Source organism: Bos javanicus, chromosome 5, assembly GCF_032452875.1.
Source record: "Bos javanicus breed banteng chromosome 5, ARS-OSU_banteng_1.0, whole genome shotgun sequence".
Lineage (NCBI taxonomy): Eukaryota > Metazoa > Chordata > Mammalia > Artiodactyla > Bovidae > Bos > Bos javanicus.
The window spans coordinates 60,986,467-61,003,209 of NC_083872.1; the positions used below are offsets into that span (position 1 = coordinate 60,986,467).

General features: G+C 44.8%; 1 protein-coding gene across 3 annotated transcripts in view; it reads left to right on the forward strand.

The window, feature by feature from the left end:
- ELK3 (ETS transcription factor ELK3) overlaps positions 1–16,743 on the forward strand; it is a 69,960-nt gene that overhangs the window by 15,602 nt on the left and 37,615 nt on the right. For all 3 annotated transcript variants that reach the window (XM_061416987.1, XM_061416988.1, XM_061416986.1), the window contains exon 2: positions 12,435–12,643. In XM_061416987.1, the coding sequence (XP_061272971.1) occupies positions 12,437–12,643 (207 nt within the window). In that variant the 5' untranslated portion in view covers positions 12,435–12,436. The remainder of the gene's footprint in view (positions 1–12,434; positions 12,644–16,743) is intronic.

Consider the following 16,743-nt stretch of genomic DNA (forward strand, 5'->3'; position numbering starts at 1 on the left):
GGAGCAATTCATCTGTTTAAAGAAAAGGCATTGTCAGCAGAGCCTGGGCTTTGTGAGACTCTATGGAGGGACCTGGGGAGGGACCCAGGTTGTGGGAACCTCTGATTTTTTATAGCCCTACTTATCTTTCAAGATGTGGTCTGGTTTTTTAATACTGTTGGTTACCTGAAAAGATTTTCTCTTCAGTGCCCAGGACTTCTGAGTCTGTTTTTTGGGGCATGTTGATATACAAGGGAGGTAGATGTGGTTAACCAATTGGCTATAATGAACTACAGCCTCACTTTGGGAGGGTTGGGTGACCAGTTGGCCACTTTGATCTAGCAGGCTTGTGTTCCCTTAAGTGCCCAATAAAATTATGTCTAATGTTTTCAAAGAAGAGATTAAATGGAGATGTGTATATATGTGGGGGACTAAAGATCATACACTGTTTGTGTGGCTACCTGATTGTAAGCCATGTGGGGACATGCTGGAGAAGTGGGCAAGTCCATCTTTCTTCCAAGAAAAAAGGAGAAAAATAAAATTCTTCTATGTCTGGGCTCTTTAGCAGGTGATAGAAGAGTCTCTGAAATCAGATATTACAGTCCCTATCTTAAGGGGAAAGAAATTGAGATTCATGATACTTTTTTATTGAATGCCCATTGTTTGCCAGGTGCTGTGCTGGAATTGCTGGATGACACTGATGTAGTGACTATCATTGTTCGGTTGCTCAGTCATGTCCAACTCTCTTGTGAGACGTGGACTGGAGCCCACCAAGCTCCTCTGTCCATGGCATTTCCCAGGCGAGAATACTGGAGTGGGTTGCCATATCCTTCTCCAGGGGATCTGATGGCCAACAAGAAATAGCTCCATTGGTGGGAGGCTTGTTCAAGGCTTCACAGAAGGCACGGATGCAGGCAGCGTCTAAGCCCCGGGGAAGGCTCACGATGTCCGGGGCACTGTGCAGAGCTTTTTCTATACTCCATCTCGTTCAGATCAACCCATTTGTTTCTTTCAGGTGCAGAGAAATAGGTGGGTGCTTCTGGGACAGCCAGTTATTCTATTTATTTATTTTTTAACCCTGTGGATTGATCACCATCTCTTCTGGCACAGGAAGAACAAACTCAGTACCAGGAATATTAGGAAGTTTGGAGATCTTGCCAAATTTAGAGACCCAAGTGGTATCCATCCATGCCAGGCAACCTAGAGTGAGAACAGGCCCTTTCTTATCTGCATGTGGGCCTAGTCTGAAAATGTGGGGTGAGCTAGGACTGGATGTGCAGTGGTGGGGCTGGGTGGGGTAGGAAATGATGGGACATGGCTTGAATATACAAATGCGGCAGAAAGTAGAATGGCTGGAACCTACTTTCCCAGCTGGAGTTAATGTAGCCATCCATTTACTTTTCCAAAGGAAATTCACCCTATAAAAGTCGCCAACAAACCAACTGAGTTGCTTCCCATATATCCACAGACAACACAGAGTTGTTCAGAAGGAAAGAGGAGTGGATTATCTGCACAGTAAACAGCAGGTGTTGTTATTATAGTGGCTATCAGTGACTTCCCCAGAAAAAATCTTTCTCTGTGCTCAGAATGATTTGAAAAACGCTGTGAACTGTAAAAGGTATTAAAAAAAAAAAAAAAGGCGGAGCGATGACTGCTTTCCCTCTTTTCTTGCTCACTCTGCTCTTTAAGGGGCCCTTCCTAGGTGGTGCTAGTGTCAATGCAGGAGACCTGGGTTCTGTCCCTGGGTCGGGAAAATCCCCTGGAGGAGGGCACGGCAACCTACTCCAGTATTCTTGTCTGGAGAATCCCATGGACAGAGGAGCCTGGTAGGCTATAGAGTTATAAAGAGTTGTACATGACTGAAGGGACTTAGCTCACACACACTGCTCTTAAAGCACGGACAATCTGCAGATAGTCACAGAATGAATGAGAATATAAACATTTTTAATAAATAAAAAGAGCCTCAAGGGACATGAATTTAGTCTCGCAGATTAGCATTTTTTTGTATACAGTGGTTGACAAGAATTAAAATGTCTTTTGAAAATACATGTCAATAATCTTAGTTTCACCTTCTCAAAAATAATATAAAAAAGACTTCCATTTGTGTTGCTCAGTTACCAAATATTAATCCTTATTTACTTAATGCCCTAAAATTATTCTGTGCCAAGTTACTGCTGACCTCAAATAGTACAAATTGTTGTTTTCCAGTTCCCTGCCTTAAATACAGGTTTTTGTTTTTGTTTTAATGGAATGGTTTCTGACATTTCTCTACAGAAACACTTAGTAGATATTCTGGGCAGAGGAATTGAAATTCAGAGAATTTTCGGTACTGAGTGTTGAAGTTTCATCCTGACTTCTCTAACTGTGCAAGTTTTAACAAGTAAAAAGATGTGAACTTGCTGAACACCTACTTTGTTTATTTCTTTCACCGGAGTTTTTCTCTTTTCCTTGGGCTCTCTCATTTCTAACTGGTTTTTTCTAAGTTGGCTAAAAGTTCTCTAGTTCCTACAATATATAAGCTTTACAAAGACAATTTTTCTGAACTCTCTAAACTCCAACTCAGGGTAGCTTAAAAAAATGAAACTAGAAACATGCAAAGAGAAGCATTAGGTTGCCACAGATAGGAAGAAGAGCAAATAAGTGGGTATTTCAGCTTCTAAGAGTGGAAGCAGAAACCTCAGGCTTTGCTTACAGATTCGGTGCAGCTCTGTCTCACGTTAGGATGTTTGGCGCCACCTTGTGGCAGAATGACTGCCATCAAGGAGAGGAGCACAGCTTCTCAGGGGGAGGCAGCCTGAGAAGGAGTGGGGGCAGGGCTAAATTTTGGGAGGTGTGGTGCTGAAGCTTAGAACAATTTGCAGAAATCCTCTTTGTACAGACCCCCACAAATTTTAAATACAAAATCACTCGAGCCCCTAGACTTGTGCAAAGTGATGGTCCCTGAGGCATTAGCTTCACCAGGAGCCCTCTGGTGCAGGGTGACAAGGTGATGCTGGTGGTCATGGGTTGGGATGGACTCTCCTGGCAGCCTGGCCGCTGCTGGAGGCTTGGTGGTGTTTGAAGGAGCACAGTAACCTCTGCTACTGGATGGACTTAGCTATTATTTTGCTTGAGGTATAGTTGATTTACAACATTAGTTTCCAGTGTACAGCAGAGTGATTAAACATTTCATAGGTTAAACTCCATTTGTAGTTATTATGAAATATTGGCTATATTACCTGTGCTGTACAACCCATCCTTGTAGCTCATTTGTTTTACTGACGGTTGTTCAGCAGTCAGTTGCGATTCTGGGGCTTCCATGAGAGGGAGTAGGTTCATGTCCTTCTACTCCACTACCTTGTCTCCGCCCCGTGCTTATTTAATGCACAGTAGTCTGTGGTCCTATCTTATCCCTTCCTCCTTGCCCCTCCCTATTGGTAACCACTGGTTTCTACCTATGGGTCTTGGGTGGGCTTTGTTTTTCAGGCATGTGTTGGAGGTTGTCTCTGGGCAGGTTACATGGCCGTCTCATCCAGGACTCCACACTGATTCTTGCTTTGGACTTTAGCCATCACTGGCTGCTTCCACCCCTGCCCTGCCTATGGTGCAGAACTTCTGCCTCTCTCTTTTTATTTCAGTTCAGTTGCTTAGTTGTGTCCAACTCTTTGCAACCCCAGGGACTGCAGCACGCCAGGTCTCCTTGTTCATCACCGACTCCTGGAGTTTACTCAAACTCATGTCCATAGAGTCGGTGATGCCATCCAACCATCTCATCCTCTCTCATACCCTTCTCTTCCCGCCTTCTATCTTTCCCAGCATCAGGGTCTTTTCAAATGTGTCAGTTCTTCGCATCAGGTGGCCAAAGTATTGGAATTTCAGCTTCAGCGTCAGTCCTTACAATGAAATTCAGGATTGATCTCCTTCAGAATGGACTGGTTGGATCTCCCTGCAGTCCAAGGGGACTCTCAAGAGTCTTCTCCAACACCACAGTTCAAACGCATCAATTCTTTGGCGCTCAGGTTTCCTTATAGTCCAACTCTCGCATCCATACATGACTACTGGAAAAACCATAGCTTTGACTAGATGGACCTTTGTTGGCAAAGTAATGTCTCTGCTTTTTAATGTGCTGTCTAGGTTGGTCATAACTTTTCTTCTAAGGAGCAAATGTCTTTTAATTTCATGGCCACAGTCACCATCTGCAGTGATTTTGGAGCCCCCCAAAATAAAGTCTGTCACTGTTTCCATTGTTTCCCCATCTATTTGCCATGAAGTGATGGGACCAGATGACACGATTTTAGTTTTCTGAATGTTGAGTTTTAAGCCAGCTTTTTCACTCTCCTCTTTCACTTTCATCAAGAAGCTCTTTAGTTCTTCTTCACTTTCTGCCATAAGGGTGGTGTCATCTGCATATCTAAGGTTATTGATATTTCTCCCGGCAATCTTGATTACAGCTTGTGCTTCATCCAGCCCAGCGTTTCTCATGATGTACTCTTATTCTTTCCTCTTACCTTTTTCTTTTTGAAGGTGAAAGAGTGATCTTTTCTTGCCTTCCACCCCCTAGAACTTCAAATGCTCTCCTACAGCAAGACTTTCTCCTGATGACACAACTCCATGAATTATACATCTGTACCAGAACCTGGTTTTTATGACCCAACAGAAGCTAAATGTTAACAAGGAAAGGGGAGAAATCACGGGCGCGGTCCTCTGAACAGAACTCTAGCTCTACGCTTTTGAAGGAGGGGTGTTGATCAAATCCTCTCACCCTTTTCAGATTTTGCGCACCCTTTTGTTCAAGGGTCTGCTCAAGCTTAGTCCTCTAGCAAGCCTTCTCCAGTAGCCTGCTCCCAGTCCTGATCCTGATGCGAGTTCCTTGCTCTTAGTGGGAGGCAGTGTAACAGTGGTTAAGGGCACAGACTGAGGCCTGTACTAACCTCAATCTTACTCATTCATTTATTTGACAAAGTGGGCAGAGGGAGGCACCATCGGTGACGAGAGTGATCAGTATATTCAGTCTATAGCCTCCTTCTCTTTGAGACTCCCTCCAGATGAAAGAGTGAATCAAGGATACTATTTGTGTTCTTTAAAGACAAAAAGAGTTGAGAACACAGAATGAGGGTGGAAAGAGACTGCTCAGAGTCTGCCTAAATGTCCCTCCCTCCCTCTCTGTGCCACGGACAAGCTTTTCACGCTTGGTCCACCTCCACCGTGAGCAGCCCGGGGAATGCTCCCCAGTTGGGCTCCGTCTTCACAGGCAGTGTCATCATGGCTGTCCCTTGGATCGTTGTTTTAGAGCCTCCTTCTACCTCTTTCGGAGCCAATGGTTCTTGTCTCCTTAACTCCCTTCCCTGCTCCAGGGGCACAAGATAGATCAAGGCAGAACTAGTCCCAAGGGAGGTGTGAACACCCAAGGGCTGTCTTTGCTAGAGAAACAACTTGGAAGCTTCAGGATAAGCATTTTACACCAGGGTTTCTTAAGCTGAAGGCAGCAGACATGTGTTCAGGGATCTGAGTTTCCTGCCAGAAGTTTTGAAAATCTGTTTTTTGACTTTTAAAAATATTGACATATAGTTGATTAATAATGTGTTAGTTTCAGGTACACAACAATGATTCATTATATATATATTCTTTTGCAGATTCTTTTCCATTATAGATTATTACAAGATAGTGAATATAGTTCCCTGTGCTATACAGTAGGTCTTTGTTATTTATTTTATATATAGTAGTGTGTATCTGTTGATGTTTTTTCATCTTTTGATGATAGTCTTTTTAAAAACCCACATAAACATATTCTGCTGCTGCTGCTGCTAAGTCACTTCAGTCGTGTCTGAATCTGGGACACCTCATAGATGGCAGCCCACTAGGCTGCCCCGTCCCTGGGATTCTCCAGGCAAGAACACTGGAGTGGGTTGCCATTTCCTTCTCTAATGCATGAAAGCGAAAAGTGAAAGTGAAGTCTCTCAGTTCTGTTCGACCCCTAGCGACCCCATGGACTGCAGCCCACCAGCCTCCTCCGTCCATGAGATTCTCCAGGCAAGAGTACTGGAGTGGGGTGCCATTGCCTTCTCCGTCACCTTATAAACAACAGTCACCAAAGAGCTGGAAGATTCTTCCTGGATATCAGTGCCTATTGTGGAATCATTGCCTAATGAACAAAGAACCAAGATGGATATAGTATCTAAATGATGCCTTTGAGCTAGGTGAAGGCCAAATATCCTCACAACATGATTTATGAAGAAGTGTCTGTTGCTTAAAAAATAATAGTAAACTTTGGAATAACACTATGTACCAAGTGTAGTTCGAGTGCGTTCTTAGTAACTCATGTAATCCTTGCAACAGCCCTATGAGGGAGACACTTTTATCATCATCATCTCCATTTTCCTTATGAGGTCATTGAGGCACAGAAAGGTTAAGTAACTTAACCAAAGTCCCACAGCCAAATAGGACTGGTACTTAGATTTGAACCCAGATAGTCTGGCTCTGAATCTGCTCTTCCTCACTGTGTAGCCTTCTAAGTAGACAGAAGCAGTTCACCCTCTCATCTGCTGCAAGTTGTAGAAAATAATTATGCTTCCACAAAAAACTGTGCATTGTCTAGACTCTAATCTCCTCTGGAGGATGTGATTCTGGTTTTATGGAAGGTATTTTACAATCTACTAATTAGAGATAGCTGATAACAAAAATAATTATTGTCTGTAGGTATGCAAATTCTCTCCTGTCTTGTAGAGTTCAGTTGACTCCCCTGTCACCCCTGTTTGTGCATTCATTTCAGTATTCCTAATTTATAAATGCCTTTATTATTCAGATTCTTTTTTGAACTTGTTAGAACACCTGCCAAGTTCCCTGGTTGACTAATGAGTGAAATAAAATCTTTAACATGTCTTCATTTTATATCTGTAGGAGAGCCACGATTTTAACCCATTTTGAAAATTATTTTTTAACAAAGGTATTTCTCAGTTCTTAGCTTCTCAATCAGGCCTTCCATGACCTTCTGCTCACACACCCCAGGCTCCCACCTCCTTAACCTGCTCTGGTTGCCTTTCCCTGTAACACTGTTTTTCCAAAATATTGTGTTGTAATAGTCATACGTTTGTTGTTTTTGGCCTGTCTTCTCCCATTAGAATGTAAGATTCATGAAGACAGAGATCTTCATCTCCTTTGTCTCTGATGTGCCCCAAATACCCAGAGAGTGTCTTGGCATAAAATGGATACTCAAAAAAAATTGAAAAAGGTAGAGAGAGAATTGAGTCTCTCTCCTCTTTGTAGGGTATAATTGTATAAACACATTTTACTCAAAATACCTTACATGGCTATAACTTCTGTGTTGGTTGTCTCTCAACCAAGTATCCTGTGTCATATGTAAGATTAATTGTTAATTTGCATAGGGTGGGAGCAATCAGCTGGTTGTATAAGAACTATAAACCTTGAGGCACTTATATCCATTTTTCTTCTTAATATTGAAGGCAGACTATAATAAGATATTTAGTGAAGATGATTTGCCCACATGAGGACCTATTAATTTTTTGCCTCCTGCTCCTTCCAAAGGAGGGATGTGTGTTGTTCAGATTTGACAAACTGATTTAAATGATCTAACTATCCTCCACCATGGCAATATCTAGGCTATAAATTACAAAGGAGAAGGAACAGCTGGGGCAAATAGCAGGTAGCTCTGTTCTCTGGAGAGGCCTGGAAGAGGCCTTGTCAGCTGCTGTGACCGTGGTCTTGGGTTAGTTCCAGTAGAAGTGCTGAGAGAGAAACCATCTGCAGTGGGCGGCAGGGTCGAGATGCGGTCAGGGATGGTACAGAGAGGACCTGATACGGAGGGCACCTCTTCCTGCAAGAGCAGTGATGCTTTCACAGTGGATCCTCCTAAACATAAAAGTGCAGTGCTTAATGTTCACATTAAGCATGGCATTATGAGCACTGTAAAATTTAAAGACTCTTTCAATCAATAAAAATTTAACCTTGAAAAAAGAGGAAAAAGAAAAATAAGAATAGAATCATGTGCTTTCTGTGAAATTAAAAATAATTTAAAAACCATCAGTCAATGATTTTGCAGCTATCAAATTATTTTATGAGATTTTAAGATTTCTAAGGATTGTGTGTTCATGTTAAACATTACATTTTATCAACTCTTGGAAAAAGAAAAGAATGGCATTATCCTACCTGATAAAATTTTATCCATTCAAAATAAGGCATGGGGCAGGGGAGGAAGAGTAACATTTTCTACTCAGCTTAAAGTTTGATTTGGGAAATTTTTTTTAAAGAAAATTATAGCATTTCTTTCATGTATTCTACATATTTTAAGTGGAGAGTTGTGGGAAGTCAGCTAAATGAGGCTAGGCTGATGAGACATATTACGTTAAAGCAGACCCCCGCTTGTATAATAATGTATCAAACATAAATGTCAAGTATCAGTCCCTTCTTGAACTTTTTATTTAGTAAGAGCCACAGGATGCTGCCTGAATTACATACATTCTTCATAATGGCAGCCAGATACACTGGACTTGATTGTACCTTCATGTTAAGACATAGGACTTTATTAAGGATTCTAGGCATCAAGGAATTAATTATTTTTAAAAACACTAAAAATAATTTTTTTTTTGGTGAGAGGTATATTAATTTTGCTAATATGTGTTGGTGGTTGGGGGGAGAGTGTGTTCCCCAGTCATGTGTTAGACTCTTTCCTTTGCCTGTGTCCTTGAGGGGGCAAAGTTTGTGGCTGGCAAAGGTGTGAAGCATGACTGTGTGTGAAAACACTTGTGTAAATGATGACACTGAATCATAGTTACTAAGGTTGGAACTAAAATCAAGGAAACGCTGAGCATCTTAGTGGTGGGAACCACAGTGGTGAGATCAGTTGCTGACCCGCCCACCCCAAGCCCTACCGTGTGCCCACCGCCTGGCATATACTCAGCCACTTCCATCACCAGAGAGGGTGGCAAGGGTGGAGTCCACAGTGGCCGTGGGGGGCCCACTGCCTCCCAGCGTGACTTCTGCCAAGTGTAGAAGTGGGTGACAGATGTTTGTAGATGTGATAAGCTCGTTTGGCAATGGTTTTGAGACTCATCTCTGAGGCATGTGTGGCTGGATTTCTCACAGCAAAGACTTGTGTGACTGCACATTCAGTGAAGCTGGCGGATCCACCGGCATGGAGTGGCTGAAGGGCTGGAGAAGGAGAATGGGGCTGTCAGAGGCGGGTTTGTCGTGCTTTAGGCAGGAGTGGCTAGATGGCTTAGTCACCTCCAGTGTAGCCCTGCCACTCACATCAACCCTCTGAGGAATCCTCCCACCCTCAGCGGTAGCCTGGGTCCGACACCTCCATGTGGGAGAGTGACGGGGGAGGAAGGGGACTCAACCCACCCAGCCTCACCAAAGCTCTGAGTGTGTGTGGGGGGCAGCTCTGTGATTCCTGGCGCTCAGCTTGTGCCTCTCCTTGGCCCAGCTCATCAGTTCTGGAAATCTGGCAGGGCCCTGATGAGGGTGTCCTTGTCCATACCCTGTGCTCCTCTGCCCTTTCACTTTCCTCTCTTATATCTCCCCTTTCTTTCCCTCTTTCCTTCTTTTACCTTTGCTGTAGGCCATGCCATAGCACCCATGGTCATTTATGTGGCCCACTTGTAACCCTCAGAGTAAAGACAGGATTGGCCAATCCCCCTGCATAACATGCTTTTTCATGCCTAGACATACCTCATGATTATAAATGTAAGTTTACAGTGTAAAGATATCGTACCCCAGCAAAGAGAGTTTTTTTAGACTAAGACATTGTAATAGTCAGCTCTTGCTGCTATAATACTGCATAACAAACAGACTGAGAGTCACTGGTATACAGCAACATTTATTTTTCTCATTGGTTGACCTCAGGGACACTGCTTCAGACTGTGATTTGTGGGACTTGGCTCCAGGCTTTGGGTCGAGCTCAGATTGGCTCCACATGTCTCATTTTTGTGCCACAGCTTCACAGTAGTAACAGGAACACAAGAGGAAAAGTGCAAACATAGGAAGCCTCTTAGGCCTCAGCTGAGAAATGGCACATCGCCATTTCTGCTCATCATTCCATTGGCCAAATCGAATAACGTGGCCATCCCCAAATATCAGTGGGATGGGGGAAAAGTACTCTACCCATTCTGGGCACTGCTGCATGGCCACTTGAAAGGGAGAAGTGAAAGACTGAGAACATTTATCCGGTCTGCTGTACAGTAGGTCCTCATCGTTTATGCCTGGGGCACATGGCTCCAATACACACGGTTGGAATGCCATGGAAAGGGATTCCAGGAAGCACAAGAAGCTCTGAGGAGTCCTGGTTGGTAGAAGCACTAAGTGTGAAACACATGGAGATGTTTACATTGTCCTCCTGTTCCATCTGAACATTATGGCTCATATCAGAGATGGGGGAGGTGTGAGTGGCTAGAGCCACCGACCCAGGAATCCCTTCCATCCAGACCTCCACACCCACTGGCAGCCTTCTACCCTTTGGAGCAGGTTCCTCCGAGCATCCACTTTAAAATTTTAGAGATATTTGAAAGCTTACTGTCTGAAGGGTTTGGTTGAGAAAACACTGAAGAATTTGAGACAACTGTTAGCGATTCTTAGTGCCAATGATGGGGGAAAAGTTGTGGTCCGTCCTCAAATAATCAGAAGCTCATATTCGGAGTTGGAGCTGGCGGGCTGCTGTATGTGTTTACGAGACTCATGAGATACAAAAGGCTGTTTTGATCCAACAAGGAGGTGATTTATTGTCTTACGGACTGAGTGGCCATTGTGGTGAAGATTGATTTCTGAAAAGAATATCTCCTTTAAAGAGCCGTGAATAAAAAATGCCCTATGGGTATTTGAAGAACATTGCTATTCTGTTTCTCTTTAACCGGGAAACCCATGTTGCTCAGAGAAACAGTAAAATGTGTTCTTTTGGCTGAACACATGAAAGGAAATAAGGAAATAAATACTTATTGGAAAGCTAGGTATTTTTCACATGGATCCCCGTGTGGAAAGGGAAAAAAATGATTCGTCAGTCTGAAAGCTGCCCCTTTAAGAGAAATGCAAGCGAGGTGTGGAACTGACAAAAATATTGGTACAGATAAGTGTCCCTAAGGCTGTTACTCTGGCTTCTGGGTCTCCCGAGTCGTGTGTTTCTCACCGCTCCCTTGTTCCTGTCACCCTGGCTGCCTCCTGGGGCTTCAGTGTTTCCTCTTTGCATCACGGCATGATCCCTACTTCTCTCTGGCTTTGTCCCCACCTCACAACTGGCCTTCAAAGCTTCTGTGTGTGCCAGAAGCCAGTTTTCCACCCTCTGGCCATCCTGGGCTTCCTCATTCCAGCATCTTTCCCAGATCAAAACCCAGGGCACTTCACGTGTCCAGTCATGAGGGTTGAGCTATGATGAAGCTCTTGAGACCAGCCTAACCGCCTCTCCTTTCCTAATGTGCAATTGTTGATGAGACAAATGGGCATTGTTGTTATTTTTACAGTCAGTATCCATTGCCATGAAAGTCTTCAAATGTCTGAAGTTGGGAAATGCCTGGGAGAGGGGAAAAATTTCCTTGAGAAGGTCCCATATGAACTGGGTAGTGATGGATGAGTAGGATTTCACCAAGCTCCAAAGCTGAGGAACAGCATTTTAGTCAGAAGGAACAGCATTTACAAAGTCCTCAACAGAGTCAAGGGGAAAAGATAACATTTTATAGGCTTCCTTCTCATAGTGAAGAAAAGAATGCATTTCCCATCTCTGTGCTTGTGACAATGGTGGGTTTTTTTGGGGGGGTGCTGTGTGGGGTCTTATTTACCACCTGTGGGATCTTTAGTTGTGGCATGCGAACTCTTAGCTGTGGCAGGTGAGATCTAGTTCCCTGACCGGGGATTGAACCCAGACCTCCTGCACTGGGAGCACAGAATCTAAGACCACCAGGGAAGTCCCACAAAAGGTGTTTCTATCTGCAACGTGACAAGTGCCTGAGAAAGAGACGATTCCTCGGGTCTTTAAGCATGTATCAGTCGGGCATTGGGCTGCGTTATCAGAGCACTGGGAATACAGAAAGAAGCTCCTCATGCAGTCACACCTATTGGCATACCTCTGGCCCCTATGTAACCACACTTAGCGGCTCATGTTTCATCCAGGTAACAGCCTAGAGGCTGACCAGCGAGGGAGCTGATAGGATGAATGGGTCCAGACACCATGTGCATTGTATGGGCAATCGTTTGTATGAGGATTGATTCCAGGAAGGGGCAATCTGTTACTCATTTTTTTCATATCATTCCCAGTGTAACCCTGTCACCTGTGGGGATGTGTGTGGCAAATACCAGGGTCACAGGGCTTCCTTGTATTTCTGAGTCGTGGCTGTTTTGCAGACATGCAGCCAGATATGATTCAGAGTGGCCGGTTGGGATGGAAGGCACTTGAGGTTCGCTGGGGTCGGGGGTGGTGCTGAGGTGGCCCCCTCCCCAGCCTTGGCAGCTGCACTGACGCGGCCCTCCCTCCCCAGGTATGGAGAGTGCAATCACGCTGTGGCAGTTCCTGTTGCAGTTACTGCTGGACCAGAAACATGAGCACCTGATCTGCTGGACTTCCAACGATGGTGAATTCAAGCTCCTCAAAGCAGAAGAAGTGGCCAAGCTGTGGGGACTCCGGAAAAACAAAACAAACATGAACTATGACAAGCTGAGCAGAGCCCTGCGATACTATTATGACAAGGTAAACCTCGGCCGTATCTGGAGGCTGTCACGGGGAGGGAGCGACCCTCACAGTCCCCTGAGGACAGCGGAAAATAGTGTACAGTGTGTGTGCGCGCGCATGTGCATGCTTAGTCATGTCCAACTCTTTGCGACCCAGTGCAGTAGTAGCCCACCAGGCTCCTCTGTCCATGGGATTTTCCGGGCAGGAATATTGGAGTGGGTTGCCATTTCCTTCTCCAGGGAGTGTACCATGAAGGGCATCAGATAGGGGCTGTTGATGCAAGTTTGGTCGCTGTTTAAGAAAGGCTGTGCTGTAGGGACTTTCTTTCTGGCAGTCCTTTAGGTGATGGTGTTTTTGTTGTTTAGTCTGATGAGTTGTGCACAACTCTTTCTCGACCCCATGGAATGTAGCCTGCCAGGCTCCTTTGTCCATGGGATTTCCAGGCAAGAATACTGGAGTGGGTTGTCATTCCTTCTCGAAGGGACCTTTCCGACCCAGGGATTGAACCTGCATCTCCTGCATTGGCAGGCGAGTTCTTTATCACTTAGCCACCAGGGAGGTCCACCCTTTAGGTGTGACCGTGGGTCAAATTTTGTTGCCTCTGCGTTTTCTTTGGTGGTTGCTGCAAAAATTTGCTCACAACAGAAATTAGGTGCAGGGAGGTTCTGTGGCCTCCGTCACAGGTAGAGTGACAGAATGAATGTGACAATCGAGAAAGTCTGTTTATCCGGTCTGGTTTGTGAATCACTCAAACAGGCTTTTCCAGGGTGGGGAGGGGATGGTACCTGGGGCAAGCTATTTAACATTTGGGTGCCTGCTGTCTTCATTTATAAAATGGGGCTCAAATAGTGTGGGCTCAGGACTCTGTGCAGAACTAAACAAGCAAATACATGTGGAACACTTAGAATAATGCTTGGTACTCAGGGATCACGACTTCATGGGAAACCTCCCTAATTAAAAGCAAAACCATTCTCATGTTTAAGTCCCGGAAATAAGTCAGAGTGCTCTATTAATGATAACACAGCATAGTTTCCAAAGCCTGGACAGTCGGAGTGAGCTGTAATGCGTTTCTGGAAAAGCAATTGATGTGACTGCTGGGGCAAAATTATTGCTCTTGAGGGGTAATCATTTCAGGCCTGTAATTGTTGACCGTTTCTGTGTGGAGCTATTGTTGCTGAATATTTAGCCTCATAGACATAAAGATTTGGAGTCCTAATAAGGGTAAGCTTTTGTTCCGGTTTTACTATTCATGTTGAAAGGTGAATTAAAAACTGATTTAAATATTAGTTCCTGAACTATCTTTAGTGCCTTCCTCCTGCCAACCTCTTTGGAATTCAAGACAGAAGGATTACACATTTCAGGAAGTGGCGGCATCGTTAATTATAAAGTGTTCCTTTATGTGATCGTAATTGCATATGATTATGTCATTGAAATGTTAAAGGTGCTTCCCTTTAATGTAGCAATTAATTAATGCCAGCTTAATGCAGAGTCCTACCAAGATGTAAAAAGCACTTCTCACAAATGGCACTGTCTGAAAGCCTCACAGATGGTTTATTGTTTTGCCTTTTTCCCAGGTTCTAAGTCACACAGTGAAAATTGGGGCCCTCTGAAGGAAAACTGTCATCTTGCTGGCTGGCAGAATGCCTAAGAGCGTGACTTTGAGACTGACAAAAAAAAAAAAGTAATTTTATAGTTTTAAATCAAGGTGTCACAGAAAAGGGGTTTGGTGTCTGTGACTCGGTTTCCCCTTTTTCACATGGCCCAGGCATTGGGACGGAGGACTGTGGGATTTCAGCCCAAAGAGAGATCAGAGGATTAAGGTGACTTCCTCAAGAGACAGGCCAAGTCATGCAGTTCAGTCTACATCTGATCTCCCTTGGGCAGATTTTTAAATCTCTGGGGAAAGCAATTTCAGATTCTACAGTCACCCTGCACGTTTTGTACAGCCTGGTCTCCACACCCCCTGAGACTGTCCTGCGGGCGTCTCTCCCTTTACAGGTAAAGACGTGGGCCTTTGATGGGAAACCTTGCCCACAGTCCTGCAGCCAGAGAGCGGTAGAGCCAGGGTGCCCACGCTCCTGATCGGAAGGCACACGCCCTGCCTTCTGAACCATTTGTTTCCTGTGCCTCTGAGCACCTGACTTCCAGGTAGGCAGTCAGGCAGCACAAAGGGTATCACAGCCTTAGACGTTTTTGTTTTTATCAAGCACCCCGGGCCCGAGTGGCCAGTGTGGCCTGCTCACCCCCGGTGTCCCTTTCCTCTCCTGCTGGGCTGAGCTAAGGCCTGGCCACGTGACCTTCGTGCTGCCAGCTAGCGCTGGCAGTGAGGGCCAGCGTGGCTCTTGTCCAGGTGTCCTGCCGGCTCGGCCGCCAGGAGAAGATGCCCTTCCTCCTTCCTTGGGAACGTATACACCATATGCTTGTGTGTGCGTTCGGCCGTTTGACTCTTTCTCTTGAGACCTGCAATGGTCATTAGACGCTGAATACAGGGCTGTTGGTTTTTTAATATAATTTTTTTTTTAATTTTAAGTTATTTATTTGTTTTGGCCGTGCTGGATCTTCATCGTGGCATGTAGGCTTCTCTAGTTGCGGTGCGTGGGTTTGGTAGTTGCGCCAAGCAGGCTTAGTTGCCCCGAGGCATGTGGGCTCTTAGTTCCCCGACCAGTGATCGAACCCATGACCCCTGCATTGGAAGGTGGATTCTTAATCACTGAACCTCGAGGGGAGTCCTGACACCAGACACTAAATATAGTTTTAAGTGAAAAAAGGAGGGACAACATGGAGAGGACGTGAAGAAGGGACGGGGGGCCTGAGTGAGTGAGGGGAGAGAAAGAACAGAAAGGGGGAAGAAAGGGGGAGAAGCAATGAAATAAGGGTGAAAAGTTGTATTTTACATTTTGTGATTAAGACTTTTTTCAGTTTTGTCAGTGTGACTCTAGGACTCTATGTGTGAATTGAATGGTATGAAATTGCCAGCATCTAACTATTTTTGATCCACAAAAATGGCACTCTTACATGATCTGATCTCTCACCTGAGAGGTAGGTTCGAGGAAGGTCTTTGTGAATGTGGAGCCCCTGACCATATGGGCACCCTTGCTGTGCCCCGACCTGCACTGCATGTGCTTCTCATGGTCATGCAGCCCTCCTGTGACCCTGTCTGCCTTTCATGCCTTCCTCAGTCCCCTTCCTCCTTGTCCCCGCTCCCCCTCCTCCGCTTTCCCCTGACACTTGCCCAGAACCTGCTCTGCACGTGGCATACATTAGGTGACTCCCCACCTTGTCAGCTGCTGCTTTGTTCCTATTGTCTTTCCCCTTCTCTGCCAGCTAACATCTCTTCCCTGTTGAAACTGTACGTCCCTTGATTTGTCCTAATAGGCAAGTTTTCCTGCCAGAGTAAGCAGGCATGAGGACGTTATTGTTTTTATATGCTACATGTTACATTTTTAACCCATTCTAATAATATTTAGAAATGGGCAGAGGGAAAAAGTGGAAAATGTATGCAAAACTTTGCAGAAGACATCAGAGAACAATGTTTAGGCTAATGGGACCAGGTTGGAACTGAGGCTCTTTAATCCTTTTTCCTCAAGAGAATGCCCTCAAGTCTCCCTACACACACTCCCCCTGCCAGCCCGCCCTTGGGCAGATTATCACAGTGAAAACTACAATAATAGCATTAACTCTGGGCTACATGGTTTGGATTTAAATCCAGCTCCATGACTAAGTGCTTGCCTAATTTCTCTTGGCTCAACTTTCTTTTCTGTAAAACGGGTATAAGAGTAGAGACTATGTCATAGGATTGTGGTAGGGATTAGCTAAGTTAACACATGGTTAGGGCTGAGCCTCTTGATGAAGGTGAAAGAGGACAGTGAAAAAGCTGGCTTAAAACTCAATGTTCAAAAAATGAAGGTCATGGTATCCGGTCCCATGACTTTGTGGCAAATAGATGGGAAACAATGGAAAAAGTAACAGACTTTATTTTCTTGGGCTCCAAAATCACTCCAGATGGTGACTGCAGCCATGAAATTAAAAACTGCTTGCTCCTTGGAAGAAAAACCATGACAAACCTAGACAGTGTATCAAAAAGCAGAGACATTACTTTGCCGACAAAGGTCCGTCTA